The 27058-nt window shown below is 39.5% G+C and overlaps 1 protein-coding gene and 1 non-coding gene across 3 annotated transcripts in view; both read left to right on the forward strand.

The window, feature by feature from the left end:
• Positions 1-12501: 12501 nt before the first annotated feature.
• Positions 12502-12607, forward strand: LOC116531952. The gene has a single exon (XR_004260650.1). It is a non-coding gene; the product is annotated as a U6 spliceosomal RNA (small nuclear RNA).
• Positions 12608-16042: 3435 nt separating this feature from the next.
• GUCY2F (guanylate cyclase 2F, retinal) overlaps positions 16043-27058 on the forward strand; it is a 106595-nt gene continuing 95579 nt past the window's right edge. For both annotated transcript variants that reach the window (XM_032250865.1, XM_032250866.1), the window contains exons 1-2: positions 16043-16277; positions 21981-22795. In XM_032250865.1, coding sequence (XP_032106756.1) covers positions 22066-22795 — 730 coding nt within the window. In that variant the 5' untranslated portion in view covers positions 16043-16277; positions 21981-22065. The remainder of the gene's footprint in view (positions 16278-21980; positions 22796-27058) is intronic.

The raw sequence follows: 27058 nt of genomic DNA on the forward strand, positions 1-27058 counted from the left end.
GTGTACTGGGGCTGCATGTGACCTAGGGAGACACCAGATGGTATGGCTGGGGGAGTGCTTATATTACCCCTCTTCCAGTGCCAGGCAGCACAGTTCACAGCAACAAAAATCAGTCCTTCCTTCTGCCTAAGGAGAGGAAAGGGAATAATAAAGAGGACTTTGTCTTGCATCTTGGATACCTGTACAATCATAGTAGAAGATGGCACTGGACAGAGTTGTGAGACCCCCATCCCAGGCTCTAGCTCCCGGGTGACATTTCTACACACACCCTGGTCAGAAGGGAACCTACTGCCTTGCAGGGAAGGACCCAGTCCAGGCAGGATTCATCATCTACTGACTAAAGGGTCCTTGGGCCCTGAATAACCAACAGTAATGCCCAGGGAGTAATGTTATGGGCCTGGTGTGAAACTTGGATATATGCTGGCTTCAAATTATAGGTCTTAAATAGTAGGCCTTATTCCTAAATTTTATATAGAAACCTAAAATTTATATGGAACTACAGAAGACCCAAAATAGCCAAAGCTATCCTGATCAAAAAGAATGAAACTGGATAAATCACAAGACCTCACTTCAAATTTTACTACAGAGTTATGGTAACCAAATAGCATGGTACTAACATAAAAACAGACACATAGACCAATGGAACAAAATAGAGGACCCAGAATGAAATCCATAGATGTACAGTGAACTCATTTTTGACAGAATTTCCAAGAACATACTTTGGGGAAAAGACAGTCTCTTCAATAAATGGTACTGAGAAAACTGGATATCCATGTGCAGAAGACTGAAACTAGACTCCTATCTCTCACCATATACAAAAATCAAATCCAAATGGATTAAAGACTTACATCTGCCCAGCGTGGGGCTCATGGCCAAGCACAGTGGCTCATGCCTGTAATCCCAGCACTTTGGGAGGCTGAAGCAGGTGGATCACGAGGTTAGGAGTTCGAGAGCAGCCTGACCAACACGGTGAAATCCTGCTACTACTAAAAATACAAAAATTAGCTGGGCGTAGTGGCACGTGCCTGTAGTCCCAGCTACTCAGGAGGTGAGGCAGGAGAATGGTTTGAACCCAGGAGGCGGAGGTTGGAGTGAGCCAAAATTGTGCCACTGCACTCCAGTCTGGCCGAAAGAGAGAGATTCCATAAAAAAAAAAAAAAAAAAAAAAAAGACTTACATCTAAGACCTCAAACTATGAATCTACTAATTTGGGGAAACACTCCAGGACATTGGTCTGGGTAAAGATTTCTTGAGCAATCCCTCACAAGCACAGGCAACCAAATCAACAATGGACAAATGGTATCTCATCAAGTTAAAAAGCACCTACACAGTGAAACAGGCAATCAACAAAGTGAAGTGACAGCTCACAGAAAGGGAGAAAATATTTTCAAACTACCCATCTGACAAGGGATTAATAATCAGAATGTATAAAGAGCTCAAACAACTCTATAGGAAAAAATCTAATAATCCAATTTAAAAATGGGCAAAATATTTGAATAGACATTTCTTATAAGAAGACATACAGATGGCAAACAAGCATATGAAAAGGTGCTCAACGTCACTGATCATCAGAGAAATGCAAATCAAAACTACAATGAGAGATGATCTCACTCTGGTTAAAATGGCTTTTATCAAAGAGACAGGCAATAGCAAATGGTGGAGACGTTGAGGAGAAAAGGGAACCTTTGTACACTCTTGGTGGGAATGTAAATTAGTACAACCGATATGAAGAACAGTTTGGAAGTTCTTCATAAAACTGTAAATAGAGCTACCATATGATCTAGGAATCCCACTGCTAGGTATATACCCAAAAGAAAGTATATTGGAATATCAAAAATGTGCACTCCCATGTTTATTATGGCAGTATTCATAATAGCCAAGATTTGGAAGCAACCTGAATGTCCACCAGCAGATGAATGGATAAAGAAAATGTGGTACATATATATGCACAATGGAGTACTATTCAACCAGAAACAGGAATGAGATTTTTCATCTGCAAGAACATGGATGGGACTAGAGGTCATTTTGTTAAGTGAAATAAGTCAGTCACAGAAAGACAAACCTTGCATGTACTCATTTATTTGTGGAAGCTAAAAATTAAAACAATTGAACTCATAGAGATAGAAAGTAAAATAATGGTTACCAGAGGCTGGAAAGTGTAGTGGTGGAAAATTTGTGTGGAAGAGGAAATGGGGATGGTTAATGGGTATAAAAAATGGTAAGGCTACTATTTGATAGTAAAATGAGTAACTACATTCAATAATAATTTAATTGTACATTTAAAAATAATTAAAAGAATATAATTGGATTGTTTGTAACACAAAGGATAAATTATCAAGGGGATGGATACATCTTTTTCCATGATGTGGTTATTGCATACTAGTATTAAAACTTCTCATATACCACATAAATATAAACACCCACAAAAATTAAAAATTAAAAAATATGTACCCACATAAATAAAAAATTAAGAAAATTTTGTATCAACTTGGCTGGGCCATGCTGCTCAGATAGTTGGTCAAACATTATTTTGGATGTTTCTGGTGAAGTATGTTTTTGGATAAGAGTCTACATTTAGGGACCTAATCAAACTCCACAGCTTCTGCACAGCAAAAGAAACAATCATTAGAGTGAATCGGCAACCAACAGATTGGGAAAAAATTTTTGCAGTTTACCCATCTGACAAAGGGCTGATATCCAGAATTTACAAAGAACTAAAGCAGATTTACAAGAAAAAAACTAACAAGCCCATTCAAAAGTGGGCAAAGGATATGAACAGACACTTTACAAAAGAAGACATACGTGAGGCCAACAAACATATGAAAAAATGCTCATCATCACTGGTCATAAGAGAAATGCAAATCAAAACTACATTGAGATACCATCTCACGCCGGTAAGAATGGTGAACATTAAAAAATCTGGAGACAGCAGATGCTGGAGAGGATGTGGAGAAATAGGAACACTTTTGCACTGTTGGTGGGAGTGTAAATTAGTTCAACCATTGTGGAAGACAGTGTGGCGATTCCTCAAGGACATAGAAATAGAAATTCCATTTGACCCAGCAATCCCATTACTGGGTATATATCCAAAGGATTACAAATCGTTCTACTATAAGGACACATGTACACGAATGTTCATTGCAGCACTGTTTACAATAGCAAGGACCTGGAACCAACCCAAATGCCCATCGACGATAGACTGGATAGGGAAAATGTGGCACATATACACCATGGAATATTATGCAGCCATCAAAAACAATGAGTTTGGGTCCTTTGTGGGGACATGGATAAACCTGGAAACCATCATTCTCAGCAAACTGACAGAGGAGCAGAAGATCAAACACCGCATGTTCTCACTCATAGGCGGGTGTTGAACGATGAGAGCACATGGACACAGGGAGGGGAGCACTACACACTGGGGTCAGTTGGGGGGAAATAGGGGAGGGACTGTGGGGGGTGGGGAGCTGGGGAGGGATAGCAGGGGGAGAAATGCCAGATGTAGGTGATGGGGAGGAAGGCAGCAAATCACACTGCCACGTGTGTTCCTATGCAACAATTTTGCATGTTCTTCACATGTACCCCAAAACCTAAAATGCAATAAAATAAATAAATGGGAAAAAAAAGAGTCTACATTTAAATTGGGGGACTTTGAGTAAAGCAGATTACTCTCCATAGTATGGTTGAATCAAATTTAATTAGCCTTAATAAAACAAGACTATCCTACCCCAAGCAATAAGGAATACCCAGCCAACATTTCCTTAACCAGAAATTCACTTTATGGCAAAAAAACAGTAACACAGTGGGCTCATACCCATGGAATTCATTGTCTTATGGTGTACTCCTTTATCCAGAAATAGCTGTCTTCATAAAATGTGTAACGGCCTGCTGAAGGCTCATTTATGGCAGCATCTGGGAGACTGTACTTTGTGAGCTTGGGGTGTTATCCTGCAGGACAGTTTATGCTTAAAAGCAACCCATGGCCAGAATGTATAGGTATGATAACCAGGAAGTAGAATTAGGAGTGGCCCTTCTCAGTACAATATCCAATAATTCACTTAAAGAATGTTATCTTCCTGGATATGCAAGCTTGGACTTGGTGTGTCTGGAGTCACCAAGGGAGCTAAGGTGCTAAAGGAGGATTGCTTATATCAGGATACATGGTCAGGATGTTTCCAATTAATTGGGAGCTGTGATATCACCTGGTCATTTTGGCCACGCCGTGCTATTGAACCAACAAGCAGAGGAAGGGTTAGTGTATTGGCTGGGGTGACTAATCCCAATTACTAGGGGAAAATTGGGTTCCTGCTACACATGGGAAAAAAAAAGACTATGCTTGGAACCCAGTGTATTCATTGGGAACCCAGCGTATTCACTATACTTCTTTGCCCCATAGTAGTGGTCAAATTGAAAATGGGGCAATCCAATAATATAGGTATGGCCACACTCATATGCTACTAATATAAAGAGTTTGTTTTTTCCCACCAGTTTAAGAGCCCTATCGAGCCTGGATGCTGGCAGAAGGTAAGGTAATTATGAAGTGGGTAGTGGAAGAAGGTAGCTTTGATTACTTAAGCAAGTTACAAAAACAGATACTATAGCATCTATGTTTTATGTTAGTTTTAAAAGTTCTATTTTTATACCCTCTGCCTTATGTGAAGAGCACTAGTGGTGATTGTTGTTTTAGGTTTCAGGTGGGAATGCAACTTGATATCATCCTTTGATCATACAGTAGCTGTGGGTCTTGGTGTTATCCTGTTCAAGGGAAGCAAACTCTTCACCTAGGTGAATGACAACAGTGGACACTGAGGGGCAAAAGGGTTGTATTATGTTAGATATGTATCACTTACTCTTCCAGATCCACTCTCTGCCTTTTAAAAAAGTTCTGCTCTCATCCGTGAAAGGCTGATCTTTATGGATTATATTAACAGGCTTCCTTTCCTTTAGTTAGTTTCTATTTTGGTTTGTCCATGGGGACCATTGGTCCTTTCTCTATGACTTTTTGAGTTCTGGTAATTACTCCCTTCCTTCAGTCCTTCCAGCCTAAGTGTTTTAATATCTCCAGTATATAGTATTATCCCGTGTTGTTTTGCTGCACTCTGTGAACACGTTTGTAAACAATTTCTTTATTAAGTCATTCTTGAATTTTCCTATTTTGAATATGTCGTCTGTTTCCTGCTGGGACCCTAACATGTCCCTTTTGGTTGTTTCCTCTCTATGTTGCCCCTTTCCTCCTCTAATTCACTTAACTGTAGGTGCTTACTTAAAGTCCATTACTAAGATTTCAATATTACCTCTAAGCTGATGAAATACTAATCTATAGCTATAGCCTGGATTTCTCTTCTCAGCTTCAACTCTGCCTTTGCATCTCCCTATTATACCGCTTTAAAGTTAACATTTCCAAAAATGAAATTTGTCCCCATCTCCCCAAGCCCGTGTGCCTCTCGCTGTGTTCCTAACTCAGTTCTAAGGTATTTCAGGGATAAGGGTCTTCTTCTCATGAGTAAAAGTCAATTATACTCAGAGAAAAGGCATTTTAAAACACCACTGTCACTGTCATCCAGGTCTAAATCTCAAGATCATGTTTGACTTGCAATCCTCTTCCACTCCCACCTCCACTGCCATCAAATCAGTTACAGTTACTTCAGTTCTACGTCTTAAACAATTCTCTAATCTACCTCCTCCTGTTTTTATGGTTACTATACAATATAGGATGGTGATGAAGGGCTTAGGCATTGGCCTCAGTCAGACCTGGGTTTCAATTCTATATCTGCCACTTACTTGGATAAGTTCATTTCCTCATTCAATGAATACTTATTGGGTATCAACAGCACCAGGTACTGTTCTAGGCCCTAAGGATACAGCAATGAACAAGAATAAGCCTCTGCCTTCATGAGGCTTACATTCAAGTGGGGGAGATAGACTATAAATATGTTAACAAGGTAATAAAGAAGATAATTTCAGATTGTGCCCCAGTGAAAACAAAACAGGGTAGTGGAAAAGTAAGTGTCCTGGGAGATGGAAACCTTAGACAAAGTCATGATGGAAGTATAACTAGAGAAGAAAAAAGGGTCCTGAACTAGACCCTGGGATATGCCAAGATTCAGAGTTTAGGAAAAATAACAGCAAATGTGTTACAGGCCTTACTAAGTGCCAGGCACTGTACTAAGTGCATGACGTACAGTAATTCATTGAATCCCTTACCAAAACCTTAGGAGGTATCACTTTGATCTTTACCACCATTATACTAATAAGGAAACCGAGGCACAAAGAGGTTAAGTAACTGCCCAAGGTCATATAGAAAACAAATGGTAAAACTGAGGTTTGGACATAGGAAGTCTTGTTTTGGAATCCCTGTTCTTAATTACCATGCAGAGTGCTGCCCTCCCAAGAGGAGGGAGAGGAAGAAGAGCCAGCAAAAGAGACTGAGAAGTAATGCAATCTCTATGATTTTCAGATTTCTTATCTGTAAAATGGAAATAAGTGTGTGCTTCATGGGGTTCTTGTGAAGATAAAATTTTATAATGCTTGCAAAATACATATCACAGTGCTTGTCAAGTAGTAACCACTCAATTAATAGTAACTACTCTTGTAACTTCTTAGACTGTTGTAATAGTTTCCTGACTATGTGACCCCTCTCTCTGATCCCTTACCCCAAACCAAGCAATTGGCTCACACATTACAGTTTACCTGTATGCAGTGGTGCCATTGTAATCTTACATACTATTCATCTATTCAATTTCCTTTAGTGGTTCCCAATTGCCTGCAGTAGAGGTTGACAAACTTTTTAGGTAAAAGTCTGGATAGCAAGTATTTGTAGGTTTTGTGGGCCATATATTCTCTATCACAAGTACTCAATCCTGCCATTGTATAGGAAAATCATCTATAGACAATACATAAATAAGTGAGTGTGTATGTGTTCCCACAAAATGTTACTTGCAAAAACAGGGATCAGGCTAGGTTTGTCCCCCAGACCATAGTTTGTTAACTCCTGGCCTACAGAATTCAGTTTCGCATTCAAGACCCTATCTATCTCTTACATTGGTCTCCCACTGCTCCCAATCACGCACTCAGCATTCCAGCCAAACCACATGATGCTCTATTCTCTTTGTTTACACCAGTTCCTCTCTCTGAGTTGCTCTCCTCTTTAAGCTCTGTTTAAATCCTATCTATCTGCATTGATTATGGTCCTTTGTTACCAAGTAACAGAACTGACTTTGGCTGTGGTATGTGGACTGCAGGTGCTCTTACATATTATGTTCTCTTCTGTTTGGACACCCATCTAGATTATATTTCCCTGCCTACCTTGCACCAAGGTATGGTCATGTATCTAAATTCTGGGCAATGGAATGTGAGCAGAAGTGATATATGCCATTTTCCATAAACATTTCCCACATTTATCCTGCCAGTTGAATGTAGAGTACTTCTAAGACCTAGAAGAGAGCAGAGTCAATGAATAGAAAGAGCCTGGGTCCCTGAGTAACTCTGGAATATAGTCCTACTGCCGACTCACTATGGGTAGGATATGAATGGGAAATAGACTTATATTTTAAACCCACTGAAATTTGGGGGTTGATGTATTACTTACCCAAATTAATACACTGGCTAGCCAAGGAATTTACGTGGAAGACAACGAGTTAGCTTGTGGAAGGAATAATTAAACCAGCAAGTCTCAAAAAAGATGGAAATCATGACATCATCCAGGATCTATACAGAGGGAACTATTGAGCTCCTTTTCCAGGCGCATTAGGCCCTTCTCACATTACTAATGTGAGAAAAGAGGTTTAATTAAGAAAAGAGGTTTAATTAACTCACAGTTCCACATGGCTTGGGAGGCCTCAGGTAACTCGCAATCATGGCAGAAGGCACGTCTTCACAAGGTGGCAGGACAGAGAATGACTGCAAGTAGGGGAAATACCAGACGCTTATAAAACCATCAGATCTCATAAGACTCACTCATTATCAAGAGAACAGCACAGGGAAAACAACCCCCATGATCCAATTACTTCCACCTGGTCCCACCATTGACACGTAGGGATTATTACAATTCAAAGTTGAAATTTGGGTGGGGACACATAGCCAAACCATATCACCAGGGCACCACTGGCACTATGAATCAGCTCTGTTTTTCATCTTTGCATTGCTTAGCTCAAGATTCAAATTCTTAGGTGAATCCAATTGACTCGGTTTCGATCTAGTGCCTGCCACTTTCCTGATCAGAGGAGCGAAGGGCATATTGATTGGCAGTCCCCAAATGCTACACACAGTGGAGGAAGGGAGTCTTCCAGAGGGAATAACATAGCAGGTACTTAGGATATCCTACAAAGTAGTGGTGAACCTTATACTTTATGTGGTCCACTATTGAATTATTAATTTCGTTTATTATATTTTTCATTTTCAGAATTTCCATTTGGTTATTTTTTACAGATTGTAATTTTCTGGTGAAATTCTCCACATTGTCCTTCATTTTCTTGAATATTTATAGTCCATGTCATATAACTGCAATAACTTGGTTATTAAGTCTGTTCCTGTTGCCTGCTTTTTTTTTTTTTTCTTCTTGGTGCTGTTTGTTGGCACATTAGTTAATTTTTTACTGAATGCCAGACTTTGTGCCAAAAAAAGTATATAGACTCTAGATGATCTTATGTGCTCCAGAGATGATTCACCCTGTTTTTTGCTAGGCAGTGGAAGGATAAATTATCTTAATCCTTTCAGCCACTGATTTTACCTGAGGCTGGTTTGTAGTGTTTGCTAGACTCAACCTATTTCTAGTTTACTCCATTGCTAAGATATAGCTCTCCAGGGGTCCCGAATGAGAACCAGGGATAGATGTTTCCCAAGGACACTCCTCCCTGAGAAGTTATGAATTCCAATTATTGTCTCTTCAGCTCTGTGAATCCTCCTGAAACTCCAGTCTACTTTTTAGCCACTCTGCAGGGCTTATGATCTTTTGCCCTGTGCAACTTAATTGGCAGTTTCCTGGAGTGGAAAACTTGTGCTACATGTCAGGCTCACTTGTCTGTGCTGCTTCTCTCTGCAGTTTCATGACTGTTCAAATCCTGGCTGGCCTTGGCTGACCTTAAACTCCAATTTTTGTACTCTGAGTCCTGTGATATTATCTAAAGCTCTGTTGACTTCTCTGCCTCATGGGAGTCATTGTCTACCCAGTTTCTGGACCAAGAATTGAGAAATACCTCAAGAGAAAAACAACATGCAGAAAGTTGGGCTTATTTTGATGAGCTTCCCTTCTTTCTGGGTTCTTACCTCTCAAGCCCTGGCTCTCTGATGCCTTCAAAAAGGAACTTTTTGGGGAGTATTTCGCCTGATTTTTCTAGTTGTTCTCAGCAACAGCATTAGTTTGCTATAAGCTGCTCTATCTTAAAGCAGAAGCCCCTTGTGTGGTACAATATTTTAATAAGTATTGGGCCTCCAAGAATTTTCCTGTATATTTATTTATGAGATTCATAACTGGATTAGAAACCAGCTGTTTGCACCACCTCAGATAGATAATGTTTACTGATGATGATGATGATGAGAGTGTGTGTATCAGTCAGGGTCCAGGGCAAAAAACAGAAACCACTGTAAGTTTCTTAAGCAGAAAGAAATGCCCTCACCTCTTTAATGGCAAAAATTGAATTATACAGATCATTTCCTTAGATGTATCATGGCATACTTTCAGATTAACGAATGGATAACATTTCCTGTTTTTTTTTTTTAATTTTTTTTACTTTTTAGTTTGATCTATAGTATGCCGTAGCATGGATGTTCTGTAATGAATGTAACCACACCCCCTATTGGTGGGCATTCAGGTTTTCTCTAGGTTATTTTCTGCCACTAAAATAACAATTGCAGTAAATATCTTGGTGACAATGCATGTTAATGCTTTTATTTCCATGCAAGAGAATTTTCCAAGTATAATTGCTAAATCAAAGTGTATACATATTTTTATATTGTAATATATACTGTTAGAATGTGTTCCAAAAAGTTCCTAACAATTTACGGGAAGGAATTTAAAACAGGGTACTGAGTACTTATAAGATTGCTGGAAGGTCTAAAGGTGTATTTCACAAGCATTGTTGCAGAAAAATACAGAACTGAAACTTTAAGGGAATTATTACCTTTGATGTCACCTGTAGAGCTCTGCCAGAATCAAGAACGTGCTCTTTTCACATCTGCAGCTGCTGCAGCTGTTTTTGAATGCCTAGGGAGCTAGATGACGACCATGCAGTAGGTGTGACCAAGCGATTAGAAACCAGATCAGGATGCTGCTGTTGTTGACTTTGGTAGGGGAAGAACCTCACTTCCTCTTGATACCTAGGAAGGTGGAAAATGAACACTGTAGAAAACCTCATATATCCAGATAGGACTACTCTTTCTAGTTTTTCAGCCCAATTTTAATTGCCAAACTTCATATAAGTACATCTATTTGGTGATATCTAATCCACATGCCAAATCTAAGTTACAGAAGATTCCAGGGTGGAATGGAAGTGACATAAGCCAATCCATAGTATTAGCACAGTTTATAAGCACTGTATAGTATTGTTAACTAACCACTTTTGCATAAGACTGTGCAGAACACTAATTTTGGGGGATCCTCTGTCTACCACTGAGCCTTAGAAGCAGGGAAAGAGACAAACAGAAGATTTACAAAGCAGAAAATGCGTATGACTTATAAAATTATGAGAAAAGAATTTTTAAATAACACAATAGTAATAGAAAAATAGATGTTAATACCAAATATCTTTTTTTACAATTGATAAATGTAAATTTGAGACAACGTGCAGCTGGTGACAGGGTAATAAAATGGACACTTTTACTTTATTGACCATTGGTAAGAACATAAATTGGTCCAAATATTTTGGAAAGTAATTGGACAATATATGTTAAGAACGTTACTGATATTCGTATACTCTGACTCAGTCATTTTACTTCTGGGAATCTATCCTAAATTAACAATCCTAGTATACTGAAAAGAGGTTTGTGTTTGAAGATATGCTTTGCAGCATCATTTATAATAGGGAAAATTTGTAAACAACCTAATATATAATTCTAGGGGAACGATTGAGTACATGTTGGAACATATACACAATTAAATATTCTGTAACCATAAAATAATGTATAAGTGAAATGATAATAATGTTAACCAGATTCTTTTATTTTAATCCATTGCGCACTACAAGAGCAATGCCTAAGGCCTATGAACTTCTCAAGGATCTGCCAAAAGGGTTTGAAGCTCGAGAAAAATTATTGGCTTCAAAATATGAAAATAACTGTAAAATCAAAGTCTATAATGTTTAAGTAAATGTCAAAAATGTAACTCATAATTTTTATAGATTATTGTATTTTGTGTTCAGAACAATTTTGACACATTGGAAAAACGGCTGGTTAGATTGTATCATTTTGTAAGAATTCTTTAGTATATATAATCTCTGCTAAGAAGCTTAGCTGATAATAAATTTCAAAGGCAAAATTTTAAAATTGTCTAAAATTTTTAGCAAAAAATATATTTATTGAACATAGGATATGACTGTACATGTCAAAGTATATGTGATAAAATGTAGAGTGGAGCCTCCAAAAACAAGAGTGCCGTGAGATTAGCATGGTCTAAAGAAATACCATGTTTTGAGCACCCACTGTGTGAGACACTTAGTATGCATCATTCTTTTTAATCCCCACAACAGTGCTGGGAAGTAGTTCTGTTTATCATAATTTCTTTCATTTGAGGAAACCTAAGGCTTTAGGGAAATTAAGTAATTAACCTCAGGTCACATAGCTAGGGAAGATGGAGATGGGGTTTGAAGGCAGGTCAGTTTGACTCCAAATCCTGTGCCCTTTGTGAGAACATAGGTATGTTTTAATGTCAAATTAAAAAAATAAGTTTACAAAATTGTATGACTGGTTTGAGCATAACTTTGGAAAAACACAATATTTAATAAAAACAAAACGTTTTTCTATTTTTCACTGTTCTGAATTTTCTAACGTATTTTTACAACAATCAAGCAACCCGTATTCTAAAAAAAAAAAAAAAAATTTGATCTTAAAGGAGTTTGACAATAATGGTAAAATACCGACATCCTGCGGCTATGTAGTGTCATTACAGCCTTGGCTTTAATTTCAGTGTGGGCGCTGACTACTAGAGGGCAGCACTGAGCTTTATTCTGGTCACGTTTTCCGGGCTAAATGTGGCAGAAAGCTGGGTCGCCTCTCCAGTCTAAACTGAAGAAAAGCAAATCCATTTATAATGCCATAAATACACACACACATGTAAACAAAATAACGTATACTGTAAATATACAAGCATAATACACTTCAATAACTACTTTGCGTCCTAAAGTGGTATAGCAAAGTTATTGAGCGTCAGGCCCTGGAACCAAACCATGCTACCTGAATTTGCACCATGGGTCCACCATTTATCAGGTGTGTGACTTTGGCCAAAGCACGTAAACTCCCTGTGCTTTGTTTTCTTTCTCTATCTGTAAAGTGAAAATAAGAATTTTCCCTACCGTGCTCCCTTTGGCAGCACATGTACTAAAATTGGAACAATACAGAGAGGATTAGCATGGTCCCTGGCAAGGATGACATGAAAATTCGTGAAGCATTCTTTTTTTTTCCTTAAAAAAAGAATTTTCCCTACCTCCTAGGGATGCTATGATAAATAAATGAAGTAATGCTAACAGTGCCAGTTGAAAAGAGATATTCAATAATCGGAAATTATCATTTTGCCTGTTGCCCAAAGCTATTCTATTTTTATGAACCAATATATGTCTTGTTGAGTACTATAACTGCTTTTTGAGTACTGTAAGCAGACAGAGAATTTTGTTATTACTACTGAATTAGAAAAAGAACGTTCTGTCAGATAGGGTTAGGTAAAAAAGTGTAAAGGAAGGTGGAGAATCACAGTTCAGAACCCTCACTGGAGTCAAGCAAAATGTGTAAATTTGTCTCATATCCTTTCTTGTAGTTTTCCTCTCTCATTCTAATTTATCTTTGTCCATCACCTCACTTGTTTGCCAGGTTCTCTCTCATGTGATTTCTTGACTGCAAGGAGCTACTTGTCCAAGCCTTATTCTGGATGATTCACTAGAAGCACACCATTCTGAACCTATTTTTATAGCTCATGCCCCAGCCGTGCATCTTAGTCTCCAAAGGAATACAAGGATCCTAGGCTAATATTATGTAAGGCCCTTTCCCATGGTGTATGTAATTAGGAGTTCTCTGTAGTGTTTAGTAGTAAAAAAAAAAATCATTAAATGCAAAAGGGCTACATCATTTTTTCTTTGCAGCTAATGGTAAGAGGGAAGCTAAAGTGATGCGTCTGGCTTCACAGTTTTGTGGAGGGAGAGGTTGCTATTTTGGATTCTTTCATTTCATGGCACCTTAGGAAGTAAGGATAATCCAGAGATGCTGAAATTCTGTAAATTGTTAGGCTTCAATACTGGTAACATAGACAGCAATTGATATGACTTCCAACAACATCTAGTAGAATCCATGAACATTCTGGTGCTGTAAGTTCATGAGAACACTGAGGTCACCACCTAATCATACAGTGATTAGGTGTTTCTGACATAGCAGTTCTAAAAGGTGTGTAGGAATAATTTTTAAGTTTGTACTCATGAATGGATTTGAAGTATCTGTATAATTTTAGATTCACAAGGACCCCAAATGGTTTTAGATTTCTGTTCTAAAATCATCTTTAATTATACTGTAACTAAAACTTCGACAACCAATGGGAATTTTTTGAATGTATGGATAAATCCAATGAGCCCCATACTGAGATTTCTTTTAAAAGGCAGTGGTTAAGAGCACTGACTCTAAAGCTAGACTACTTATTTTCATAGCTGGCTCCACCACAAACTAGCTGTATGCCCTTGGGCAAGTTACTTAATCCCTTTGTGCCTTAGTTTTTCATCTATACAATATGGATGATAATAATACTAGTACCTACCCCATAGGACAGTTGTGATGATCCATTGAGTTAGTATATGTAAAGCCCATAGAGAAACAAGTGTTTGTGGAACTCTAATCAAAAGAAGCAAATTCACTTTAGAAATTTTATTTATGTGCTAATTCCCAGCTACTTCTACCTATACATTTAGAATCTCATGTCTATTCAGGATTTTGGAGCATTCATTGAATGATGGTCCCTTGAACATCCTAGTCCTCATCAGAACCTTCTTATGAAATACATGCTGGGTACATGTATTTTACACCATGGCACCATTCAGCAGTAGATAGAGAATGGTAACTGGCCTCCACTTGCCCCAGTATTTCCATCAGGTCACCCGAAATTCTACAATTAGGGATTGTTCCCTTTGGGTAGTCACGGCGTGTTTCTGGAGACCCTATTAAAGTGCAAGTAGTCTTTGGAGGGTTAGCAGAAGAGGTGCATTAGTGGAATATATCAAGGATAAACGTAAGCTTTCTTGATGCCAAATAGTCTTAGGTTTAAACTTTTTGGCTCTATTACATACTAGAATCAAAATGTCTGAGTTCAAATTCTGTCTCTACTGACCAGTGGCTGTGTGATTTTTGGTAAGTTACTTTAACCTCTCTGGACATCTCATGGGGTCACTGTGAAGATCAAAGGAGATAGGGCTTCCAGAAATGCCTCTCACATCATTGTATTATTATTGTAATACGATTCTTAGTAAGTATTATTATTGCCTAATTTATCTCTGTCTTGGCATTCTCATTTACAAAATGGAAAGAATGGGTAATATCTGTCTTCACGGTTGTTATGAATATAAAATAAGATAATGTACATATAAAATGCCTATCGTACTAAAATAAAAAGACTGATAGATAATAACACATGTTGGCAAGAATGTAGGTAAAAAGAACCCTCATATGTTGCTGATGAGAATGTGAGATGGTGCATATACGTTAGAAAACAGTTTGCTGATTCAAAAAATGTTAAACATAGAGTTATTATATGACACAGCAATTCCCTAGGTATATGCCAAAGAGAAATAAAAACAATATATCCATATAAAAACTTTTACACAAAGGTAATAAAAGCAATATTCACAATAGCCCAAGGTGGAAACAGCCTAAATTTCCATCAACTGATAAATAGATAAAATGTGGCATATCCAGTAAAGTGAAATATTATTTGGCTGCAAAAGAAATGAAGTACTGATACATGCTAGAACATGCATGAACCTTGAAAACGGTATGCTAAGTGAAAGAAGCCGCTTACTAAAGCTCACATATTGTATGATTCCATTTACATGAAATGTCCAGAATAGGAAAATCCATAGAGAAAGTAAATTAGTGGTGGCCTGGGGCTAGGAGGAGGAGAGAAATGGGGAGTGACCTTTAAACAAGTATTTTTAAAAGTCTTTGTGGAGATAATGAAAGTATTCTAGAATTGGAAAGTGGTGGTGGTTGCATAAGCTTTGGAATGTACTTAAAAAAAAAAACCCTAAATTGTATGCTTTTGTGGTAGATAAATTATATCTCAATAAAACTATTATTAAAAAACATTTCTCATTTAATATAAGTCATTTTTAGCCCTTAACACCTCAGCTGTCACCTTGGGAATTGAGAACAGTGCCCTGAGTGAATGATGCCCAGGACAGAGAAGGACTGATTAAGGAATACATCTAAAGTATGGGGGAAACGATGTCTCTGTACAAAGGTGTAGAGGGAAGTAGAGAGTCTCTTTTGGAAGGAAAGGCAGTGAAGGCACTTAAGGGGAATAGGAGAAGGAGACAAAATTCACCTACTTTGAATTTTGCAGGGAGCCAGCCTGCATCACCTTTTATATTCTGAGCTGGAATCACAGCTGATGAATCTTTTGGCATTTAGAACTGTCTTGGAGAAAGGGCGATTGGTGGTTATTAGACAGAATGGAAAAAGGAAAAACACAGAGGCAAAATCTGAGAGTTCGTTTCTGACTTTGAAAGGTAAAAGAAGGCAGTAGTCTGTGGAGCACGGATTTATCCACAGGACTCTAATTGTTTGTTAATCTCTGGGTCATTGCATTTAGGTCAGCATTAACTCTGCTACAGGTGGGATCAATTTAAAGGATTAGAAGTGTCACTCTAAATCCTAATCCAAGTCTTGGTCTGTGGATGCTGAATAGTGATTTTCAAAACGTTTGCTAACATTTTCAATTATTTACCATATTAATAGAATTTACCAACAGACTGGAGTCCTTGACAGGATTATGAATGCATAGAGGATGCAAAGAAATGGACAGACACCCTGAGGTAGATATGCCAGTGGTCTGCACGCGCAGGCAGTAAACTGAAGACATTTGAGCGGTGAATTACTTGGTGAGTAGTTGACAGCTCTTGTTTATAAGAAAGATTGTAGTGGGGAAAAAATATCACAGCCCACCTGTGAGCTGAGATCCTGAGTTACATTAAATTTACTGCAATATGTTGTAAAAAAAATTAAAGAATGAAGGAAAGAAGGGGTAAAGAGAGCCTTTGAGATACTTTAAGTCAAGATTTGAGCTCAAAGGCTCTCACCCAAGCTTTCGTTTAGTTTTTCTCATGATTCTTTTTTATTTCTTCCTGATGTTGTCTTATACAAGCTGTTAACTTGATTCAGGCTGTAACTAGAAACACCAATCAATCATTCATTGAAGTCCTCGGCTTGACAAGCTAGTATGAGGAGCCATTTCCCTCAGACATATTTGTCATAGTCTTTTTTTGTACATGTTTAAAGAACAGTGGTTTTCTGTGTGAAGCCAGGCTTCCCAACAGATTGTGAAAACTACCTGAAATGAAATTACGCATCCCTATGGAAACCTGCTTTCCGTGGAAACCTGATCCCATGCAGGTGTTCATACCTGAGTAACCTAGGCAATGGCCCCAGAACAACTGTGTGTCAGTAGTATTCTATCTCCAAAATTTCACACCTCACACACTTTGTTTTAGTTATATCCACATTTTCCATTGACCCTAGAAAGCCTTTAGTGAACTAATTTTTTCCTTAAACCTAAATCAGCAGGTGGAGGCTTAAGGCATCCTCCCCTTCTCCTGCCCCTTTCTTTCCCTCCCTCCTCCTCCCTCCCTCCCTCCCTTCCTTCCTTCCTCCCTCCCTCCCTACTTCGCTCTGTTCCTCCCTCCCCCTCTTTCCTTCTTTCTTTCTCTTCTTCCCTCCTTCCCTCTCCCTTCCTCCTCCTTCCTCTTTTCCTTCCTTCTCTCCCCCCTCCCTCCCTCCTTCCTTCCTTTCTTCCTTCCCTCCTTCCTTCCTTCCTTTCCTTCTTTGTTTTTTTTAAAGAATAAGTTTCCTTCTGTACAATCTTAAACTGGGGGATCAAGACTAAATCCTACAGCAACATAAAACTTTCTGGTTGTCCAGGGAATCATAACAGAGTTAGAATTATCACCAAATGCATGACATAGATACCAGAAAAAAGTGTAAGGGCAGACCTTCAACTTGGGGACAGTTTATCTTCCAGTTAACGAAGGGAAAAGAGCAACAGCAACTGAGAACGAACGGCAAGGGGCACTTTCTGGCATGTGGCCTGAGGAGGGGCCTGTGTTGTAAATGTACAAATTTGAGAAATGGTATAAAAAAGCCAACTTTTTAGAATTTGGGGTGGGTATTGTGCTTAGGAGTGAGTGATCTGTATTATAACACAAAATGCTAGCCTTAAACCTAGAATGGACAGTTAATTACTTTGATCTGAGGGGCAGCAAAAGTCTCTTCATTTTTTTTTTTTACTCAAAAAGTGGTCCATCCTTCTTTGCCTACCTGCAACTGATGCTTGAAGTAGACATTATATTATTAGAGATTAATTATTTTGGCATAAACTTCTCCCCACTCCTTATGAGAAAACAAACACCACTAGTTGGGGAGGAATAGAGGAAAGTGTCAGATATTATCATTCATTTACATATTAGTGCAAATTGTTTAAAGAGTTTCTTTCTTTAGAGTTGTTTTTTCTCTCCATTAACGAGGGGGCAGGGAGAACTGTGCTAGAGGTTTGAAGACAACTTTACCCCTGGATAATTTTGCCAAAGGTGGGTCCTGATTAAGGTCTAAAATAGAGCATTTTAAAGAACATAGTAATGCAAAACGTTTTATTCGTGCTCCATATTTCCTCTTCGGTATTCATTCAACAAATGTTTGTTGGGCACCTGCTATGTTTTAGGCACTGCGAAGGGCACTGGAGATTCAATGGTGAGCAAAAGCAAGCAGGGAACTTACTAACTTGGCTTTCTCCCTCCTGAAGTATATTCTTGCTTTTCTTGTTTAGATTTCTCGGCCAGGCCCCCATACTCTACAATTTGTTTTTTCTTTTAGTTAGTCTTAGCATAGACCAGCTTCTCAATGTGTGTTTGCTAATAATGATAATAAGATAACCAGTGATTTTAGAGGCCCAGGTTTTCAGTGTAGCATAACTCTAGCATCATGGGGGAGTGGGGTCTTTACATCAAAGATGATTGACAGAGGATTCTGTGCCAGAATTAAAAATGATCAGGAACTGGATCTACCAGAAAGAAGTAAGAGCAAACTACTTTGGGGAATCCAACTTCTGTAAGAAGCTAATTAGAACAGCAAAGACTAGAAAATGTTAAGTGAAGTCAGCAATTTCAGAGTGCAGAGGTTTAGAAAAGTAACTGCCTAGATGAAGTACAGAATCCCAGTATGAATGGATGTCAGAGAAGAAAGGGTCTTGTAGATCTGCTAGTCCAGCTAAGGGTGAAAAAGGAGAGACCTAGAGTGAGGAACAATCTGTCCCAGTTACATGGTGAGTCGGTGCAGAATTGGGTCCAGGATCCTGGCCTTCTGATTCCCAGTGCAGTCCTCTTTCCAAATAGCAAGGAAGAAGCAGTGTTTGTTGAAACACAACTGTGTACTTAGCATTTTAACTTATTTAATTCTTTATCTCAAACTGATTACATTAAATTTATCTCCATTTTGTGGATGAGGAAGTTGAAAATTGGGTCTAATATGCTGAAGGGTGTACCCTCAAGATTTCCATTCTCAAAGATTAGGATTACCTTTACATAGAATATAATGGAAGTGGTGCTCCCCACCCCCAGCTGTGCAGCATTGTGCCCCGAGTGAGGAGTAAGTGGGCAGTCCCAGGGCTAGGCTTGAACACTTCTGGTTGGATAATGAATGTCTGATGGCCCTCCCAATTTACTCTGCCCCTCCCCAATTCTACCTAATTTATTCTTTCATGGGGTACCGAGGAACTTCTTTAAACTGCAAATGAATGATTCAAATTCAGTTTGAGTAATATAGAAGGTATAATAATGGTGGTCTCATTGACTTCATAGATGAGGGGTTTTCTACAGGACTTTCATCTAGCACAGTGCTTAATCAGCTGGAGTGCAAATCTTCTACCATGGTATGCCCTTAGACAAATTACTTACCCTTTCTGAGCCTCAGTTTCATTATTTGTAAATAGTGATGATAATAATACCTACTTCAAAGGACTGTGATGAGTCTTTTAAATTCAGTTTTTAAAATGAGACAATACAGGGAAAGGGTGTAGCCTAGAGTGTGACACATAGCAAGAACTCAGTAAATCTTAGACTTTGTTATTCTAAATGCTGATTTCTGGATTAAATGCACAGATACTGGAAAAGAAACCAGGAAATGAATGTGTTTGGGGAAGAAGAGGCAGTATGTCGGCTTTGTTTCCCTGTGGCTGTGAATAGGGGTCTGTTTCCCATATAGAGCTGTCCTCACTGTTTACCATTCCTAATGGTCAAAAGAGTGAGGCCTATAAGGACGGAGATATCAGATAGTTCAATATCCTTGTCACAATACAGACCAGAAATAGAGATCCTTCCCATGTGACTCTAGATAAGGCATGGCTCCTACAGTGTCCTGGCTCCAAAATTTTGCCATGGAAGAGAAAAGAGGGAGGTTGGAAGAAGGTGGGAAGAGAAGCATGTGGCTCTCGACTACAGCTCAGCCTGTAGTTCTGGGTTGGGAGCTCTTTGAAGCCTGGGTCAACACCTCACATTTTATCCATCCTGTATCTCATTCTCATGCATTCAACATAGTGCAAAGAACAGATCTATTTTTTTTGGAGGCAGGTTAGACTAGATTATCTTTGAAGGCCTAGGAATAAATTTGAGGTTTTATGCATATATTCAGCCCAGAACCATCTTTCCACTGTCCCCAAAGAAAAGTTGGAAGTCCTCCCCCATCCCACACAACCCTCAGCCTCTGGCTCATGTTGTTTTGTGAGCTGCTGGTTACCCGAAGACTTTCCTGACTCTCATTTAAACCAGCTTTCACCAATATAAGAGTGTTGGTGCGTATTATTTGTGGTAGGGCTTTAAGATTCACTAGATATGCCTCATATTGGTCTCTTCAGGAGTCGAGGTTTATCATAAAATTAGGAGTGAGAGTCAAGATAATAACCAATAGGGCTGGCACAGACAGAATTGTTGCTGCCCATAAACAACCAGTTGTGCCTGACTGATGCACACCAGTGCTGATTATCAGCCCTGAAGAAAGCCATGCCATTATTTTGATCTTTGATAAGAATTAAGGATTTACTAAGGATTCACCTTATTAACATCTTTCTGACCTACCTTTAAGTGTTGTGGGGTCTCAGGGTTTTGCCCTTTGTCTTCTTTTTTTACTCCACCAGAGGCATGTTTTAAATCACCCTCTATCAACTGATTACACTCAAATTTATAACTCTTGTCCAGCTTTCTATTAAGAGCTCCAGTATGTGATATTATCTACTGGATATTGCTACTTGTTGACCAATTCAACGTCTCTATAAGAATGCATTGTCTCTCCCACCCTCTTCCTCCAATGTCCCCTATCTCAGAGACTTGTGCCATTTTCCAAATGGTTCCCGAGGTCTGAAAAGCTCAAAATCATCTTAGAGTCCTCCTTTTTTTTCACTTACCTTCTACATCTTGTCAGTCACCAAATTCTTGTTATTTCTATTTTTTAAATCTCCTTGATATTTTTAACCTTGGAGAAAATGATCCTATTCCCCTATGTCTTCACTACTGCTCTCTGGGTCTGTCATCATTTCTCATATGGTTATTATGACAGACTCCATACTGGTCTCTTTGCCTCCAGTCTTGCTTTCTTCCAACTAATTCTCCACATTGTTGCTAGAGTGATCCTTTAAAATGGAAATCTGATAATAGAGTTTCTCTGCTTAAAGCCATTGGCTACATGATTAAATCATGGCATATCTTGGTGATCTGGCCCTTGCCTTCGCTGACATTACAAACTCAAGCAGAACAAATGCTTTAGAATTCCAAAAATCCATGTATATGTGTATATTTATATGTATATATATAATGTATTATCTATCTATCCATCTATGTATCTATGTGTCCTTTACCTCTGAGTCTTTCTGCATGTTGTTCCTTCTGTTTGGAAGACTCTTAGCATCTTAGTACCAAACTACTCCTGCAACCCCATTCACCTGGCTAACTTTTTTTCAGTACTCAACCCAGAGAGACTGCTCTTCCTCCCTCCTCTCCTCCCCTGAAATCTGGGTTTTGGTGATCCTCTCTGTCTCTCTGAGCTGCCTCAATCATAGCACTTTTTACTCTGCATTGCCATTATCTGTTTACATCTATTTCTCTCCAAGAGAATGGTATGGGAGAGAAAAACGGACATATTTAAAACTGTAATAATGATAATACTATGTCTAGCATAATGCTAATGACTTGCCAGGCTCTGTTATAAGCACTTATTGTGTGTTAACACATGTAATTTTCACAACACTGCAAGGTGGGCAGCTATTACTGAAGTTGAATCAATAGGAATTGGTGATGGATTGAATGTGGGGGAAGAGAAGAAGGATTCTCAGTGATTTCCAGTTTTCTGAAAGAAGCAAGTGGGCAAACAGTGGATGGATGTGCCATGTACCGAGATAAGGGATACAGGAAGAGGAGTTTTGTCAGGATGGAGGAGAGAAACTTTGAGTTTGGGCACTACCATTCCTTTGCCATTCTTTCACAACTGATTATTTCCGGAATCTTCAGAAATAATGTTGGTAACAAACCTTTTCTTCTGTTTGACAGGCATTTGGAAACAACACTGTCCATCTCGGGAGAGCAGAATAACTCTCCAGTATCTCGTCATTAGCTTGCTGGAAGCAGGAGGGCTATGTTCCTGGGACTCTGTAGTTTTTCTCGCCTTGTGCTCTGGTTTGCGGCTTTCAGGAAACTGCTGGGACACCATGGCCTTGCATCCTCCAAGTTCCTGTGGTGCTTGTGCCTCCTGGCTGTCATGTCCCTTCTGCGGCAGGTGTGGACACTTCCCTACAAGATAGGTGTGGTGGGCCCTTGGGCTTGTGATTCACTGTTTTCAAAGGCCCTGCCTGAGGTTGCTGCGCAATTAGCCATTGAGCGAATAAACCGGGACCCATCTTTTGACCTGAGTCACTCTTTTGAATATGTGATTCTCAATGAAGACTGCCAGACTTCGACGGCCCTCTCCAGTTTTATTTCCTACCACCAGATGGCCTCAGGATTTATTGGACCTACAAACCCTGGTTACTGCGAGGCAGTCTCGCTCCTGGGAAACAGCTGGGACAAAGGGATTTTCTCTTGGTCCTGTGTGAATTATGAATTAGACAATAAAAATACCTACCCGACATTTTCTCGGATACTCCCTTCTCCCATCCGGGTGCTTGTAACTGTCATGAAATATTTCCAGTGGGCTCATGCTGGAGTCATTTCCTCACATGAAGATATTTGGGTGCATACGGCTAATCGAGTAGCAAGTGCTCTTCGGAGCCACGGCTTACCTGTAGGGGTCGTCCTGACCACAGGACAAGACAACCAAAGCATTCGTAAAGCCCTCCAGAGGATTCACCAGGCAGACAGAATTCGCAGTGAGTGCTTTTTACGGTTGAAATTTAAACGTGACTTCAGGGAAAGAGATTAAAACCTCCAAAGGGTTTCCTCCCCTCATACCTTAGGGTAGCACATCCCTTCCCTCTTCTTTAAACATTTGCCCTCTTTCATTCACACTCAGGTCCCAAGACTGCTCTGCTTCAGCAGAGTCTATTTTATGAACTGAATAAAGGTGCAAAAAACTCTGTGATCCAAATGCCTGTGGATGCTAGTGCCCGCTCTCGGCACCTGAGTGGAGAAGAATGGTTTCAAGAGCAATGTATCCATATATCCTTTCTTTCTGCCCTTAGGACCCCCATAGCTTCTGACGTGTCAAAATGGGGTGGGGAGGTGAGTGTCTTCTTATGGCGTCATTTTTGTTGGTTCTAGTCACTGGGGAGAGATTTACTTTTGACTCCTTTCTGGGTACTTTCCTTCAAAGGTACCCATTGTCCGTATGGGACACTCATTTAGAATCTGTCTTCTCTGGACTCCAAAATGTCCATACCTTCTGCCTCTTCTCAAAGCAGGGCTTTTCTTTCTGTAGCACACAGCTAATTGCTATGGAGGGCACGGAGCTGAAGAATGAAGGTATATTAAAATAAGAAGACTGTCTAAATTTTAACAATTTCCTCTTCCTCTGGAAGGTTAATGTTCAAAGATGATTCTTGCAGAGACAATAGACAAATGTGAAGCAAAGGACTTGATCCACTAAAGCTATCATTCTCAAAGTTAGTTTGGTGGGTTTTGGCAAAAAGGGGCCCTTCCTGGTCCTCTTGAATCAGATCTCTTTTACTTACCGGTATGGCAAGCCCTTGTGACACATTGTTTTGACTTTTTTTCTATTCCAATTTTTTAATCTCCATTTTACCTTCCCCTGGAGATGGCTATGATTCATGCGAATGCTTCTCATTCGCCCATTGCAGCCACTCTACCACTTTAGGATGGATATCTCAGAAACTATTTGACAAACTGATTCCTTCAAGTATTAGTCCTTGTCCCAGTCATTTACTTAACAATGAGTTTGTTACAGAGTGGTCCAGCTAAGGCCTGGCCGATAACCAGAAGCCTGTTTTAAATTTTCAGGTGCCTTCAGTATTGAACCCTTAATTACGATCATTAAAAGAGGATGAGGGCAAGAGTAGTTTTTAGTTCCAGAACTACAGTAATCTGCTTCCAGCTCCAGTGTACAAGATTCCATGATGTTAAGCAATTAGTGTGGTTCTTATTACTTCATAATAGAGCTTGATACTTTCAAAGCAGAGCATAGAATTATTTTGAAAGATGTAAAACCATTTCCAGGAAGCCATGCCAGAAACAGGTTAATATATTTAGTATCATAACTTTGTAATATGTTACAAATCTTAATGATGCCCAATGTCTCCCGCAAGTTTATATTCCATGAATGTTTAACATCCCACCCATTTGTATACTTTAAAATGATATTTTGGCCTCTACCATAAAATGTTAAATAAATCCAGGCCCTGAAGCTCTTTGGGCTGTCAGACTGAGAAGAATTAGGATTAATGCTAACCATCCACAACCCCTTTGAAGCACGGAGGAAGCAAATGCACATATTATTGCCTTATGATTAGAGATTCCTTTAGGTCAAGGGTTCTCAGTTTGGCTGCATGCTAGAATTACCTAGACATCTTTTCAAGACTACTGGTACCACAATGCCACCTCCAGAAATTCTACTAGAATTGGTCTGTGGTGGGGCCCAGCAAAGGTATTTTAAATAGCTTCCTAGGTGCTTGTAATGTGCAGCCAGAGTTGAGAAATGCTGCTTTAATTTAATAATAATGCAAATAACTATTTCTCACATTAAGATCCCAGTCATTGTTTTAATGTGACTTCTCTTAGTCAGATTGTCTTCTTTATTACAGTACGGATCTGCCCACCAAGGTAATGAAAATGTTGAGATTGCGGGGAACAAAACCTAGAGAGAATGGTTATGGAGCAAAGGAAGACCTTGAATAGCAAGGGCAGCAACAGGAAGTGGAGGAGGGATTCAGAAAGAGAGATAAAAGAGAGTGACGATAAAAGAGAGTGATGACAAAAGCTCTTCACTCCAGGATTTTCTCTCTGGTTTTTTTTTTTTTTTTTTTTTTTGACAAAACATAGGCAGATTCAGATGAGACATGCTGGGATCTCAGTGACGTGAGTCAGAATGGGATGGGGTGGGGGCAGGGGAACTGAATCATTTGTTGGGTTGTGGCCTGAGTACAACCTCAGGCAGCTCATTGTGCTTTGTTCGAAGCATATTTGGTACAGCCACATGTCTGTATCTGAGGGCACGCCAGCTGGTGGGTGAGGTGTGACCATGGGAATGGTGGAAGAGGAATGAGTGTTAAAGTAAGATAGATATTGCCCTTGTTGTCCACTTGATCATTTGTTGAAAACAATGCCTCAGCCCATGGGAACATGTAAAGCAGGATCCAGAGAATGAACAAAAATAGATTATCAGAGTTTTAGCCAAGTCGCCTAAGGTTCAGGGTACATCTTTGGTCCCGTTAGAATATTGGAGATTTGGTGAGAAACTGAGCCAGAAGCCAATGAGTACAGATTGGGTCAGCATAGCAGTGAGGAAGACTGCAACACACCATGGGTAGCACATACCAGATCAAATCTTTAGCTAGTTTTCCAGTCCCTCTCAACTATTGGAACTGAGGCTGCTAAGTGTTCCTGGCTGTTATCTATCTGGACTGAGAAGAACTAAAAAGACACTAAACTTTGTTAGGTATGCTCTGAATGAAGAGATCACCTAAATAGGCTTTGTGTGAGCAACGAGGCTGTTTATTCAACAGGGTGCGAGTGGGCTGAGTCCATAAAGAGAGTCAGTGGAGGGCAGTGGGATAGGAGTTGCTTTTATAGGTTTGGGGTAGGCAGTGGATAGTTGCAGAAGTTACAGTTCAGGGCGGATTTTTGCAAGCTGGGGGAGTGTTGCCAGGGCAGGGTGTCACAAGGTCCAAGGTCCAGTGTCACAAAGTTGGCTTATCAGTTGAGGCAGGAATGGTTGAGGTAGGAACAATGGCAGAATGTTATAAGGTTGGTTAATCAGGCCAAAGAGTCCAGTGTCACAAGGTTGACTCAGACTTTCTTGCTCAAGGAGTCCATCTGGAGGTGTATGTGCAGGTGACAGGGGTCACCATGACTTGACTTCTGCAGTCAGTTCAAAAGACCTTGCAAACTTTTTGTGTGACCTCAGCTGAGAAAGGCTGAGGAAGGCAGAACCTGACCTCTTCCCTATTTTGCTGGATATGAGGCTACTTTTTAACACTGTGGACCCACAAGCAAGCCTTCAGAGAGGACACTTTGTGATGTACAAAAGACGGTGGAAAGGGACCCCTTCTTTTGGAGGGGCTTGGAAATATTTGGAAGTAGTAGAAATAATTGGAAGGTTGATTTTTTTTTTCTGATCTGTTTGCAGAAGCAGTGATGGCATTGCCACATGGCAGTGGCCGTGGTGGTCATAGTGATGGTGGTAGTGTGGTGAAAGGGGAGAGAGGAGCAGCCTATTACTGGCTGGTACGACACTTATGATTCTTATAAATTAATATTTCCAATTAGTAACTATCATTGGCACCTTATGGGAGTTAGAGAAAGCATCTTTCTCAGAAACAGGTCTAAGTTGCACTTACATATCAATGCAATGATATATTTAGTAGTAGTTAATAATAGCGATAATAATAGTCATGAGCTCTTGGGTGGGAAGACAGCAGAGGTGTTACTATACGCTGCCATAGAGACAATAAAAGCAACCATACTATTACTTTATGTGTAAACAGCTCTCTACATTTTAAAATGCATTTGCGGATGGATCTCATTTAATTCTCAGGATTATCTGGGAGATAGGCATTTTCTTTCAAGTTTTACAATACCTGTGAGTCTCACAGTAATAAGTAGGTGGGTGTAAGCACTATCAACCAAAGAAGGAATAAATAAAGTCTCAGAGTAGGGGGATTCAGTCTTTCCCAGATTCTTAACTCAATTCTCTTAAGCCTTGGGAGCAACTACCAATTATTTTTTCTTCTGACAAAGTCAAATAGGATAGATATTAATCAAAGACAAAGTCATTAATTTATAATCAGGGCTGCTGTGCGTGGTTATGTAGGTTGTGCCCCGCACAAGGAAACCTACCTGATTGGGCTTGAGGGCCAAAATTCAGCCCAATCTCTGCTCCTCAAATCATGAGCCCTGTTGGAAGTTTTTGTCCAATGGCACAAAAGGGCATTTACTCACCAAACATAGTACCTGTGGGA

This window comes from Sapajus apella, unplaced genomic scaffold (assembly GCF_009761245.1).
Source record: "Sapajus apella isolate SASKATOON/1434 unplaced genomic scaffold, GSC_monkey_1.0 scaffold73, whole genome shotgun sequence".
In the NCBI taxonomy this organism is placed as follows: Eukaryota; Metazoa; Chordata; class Mammalia; order Primates; family Cebidae; genus Sapajus; species Sapajus apella.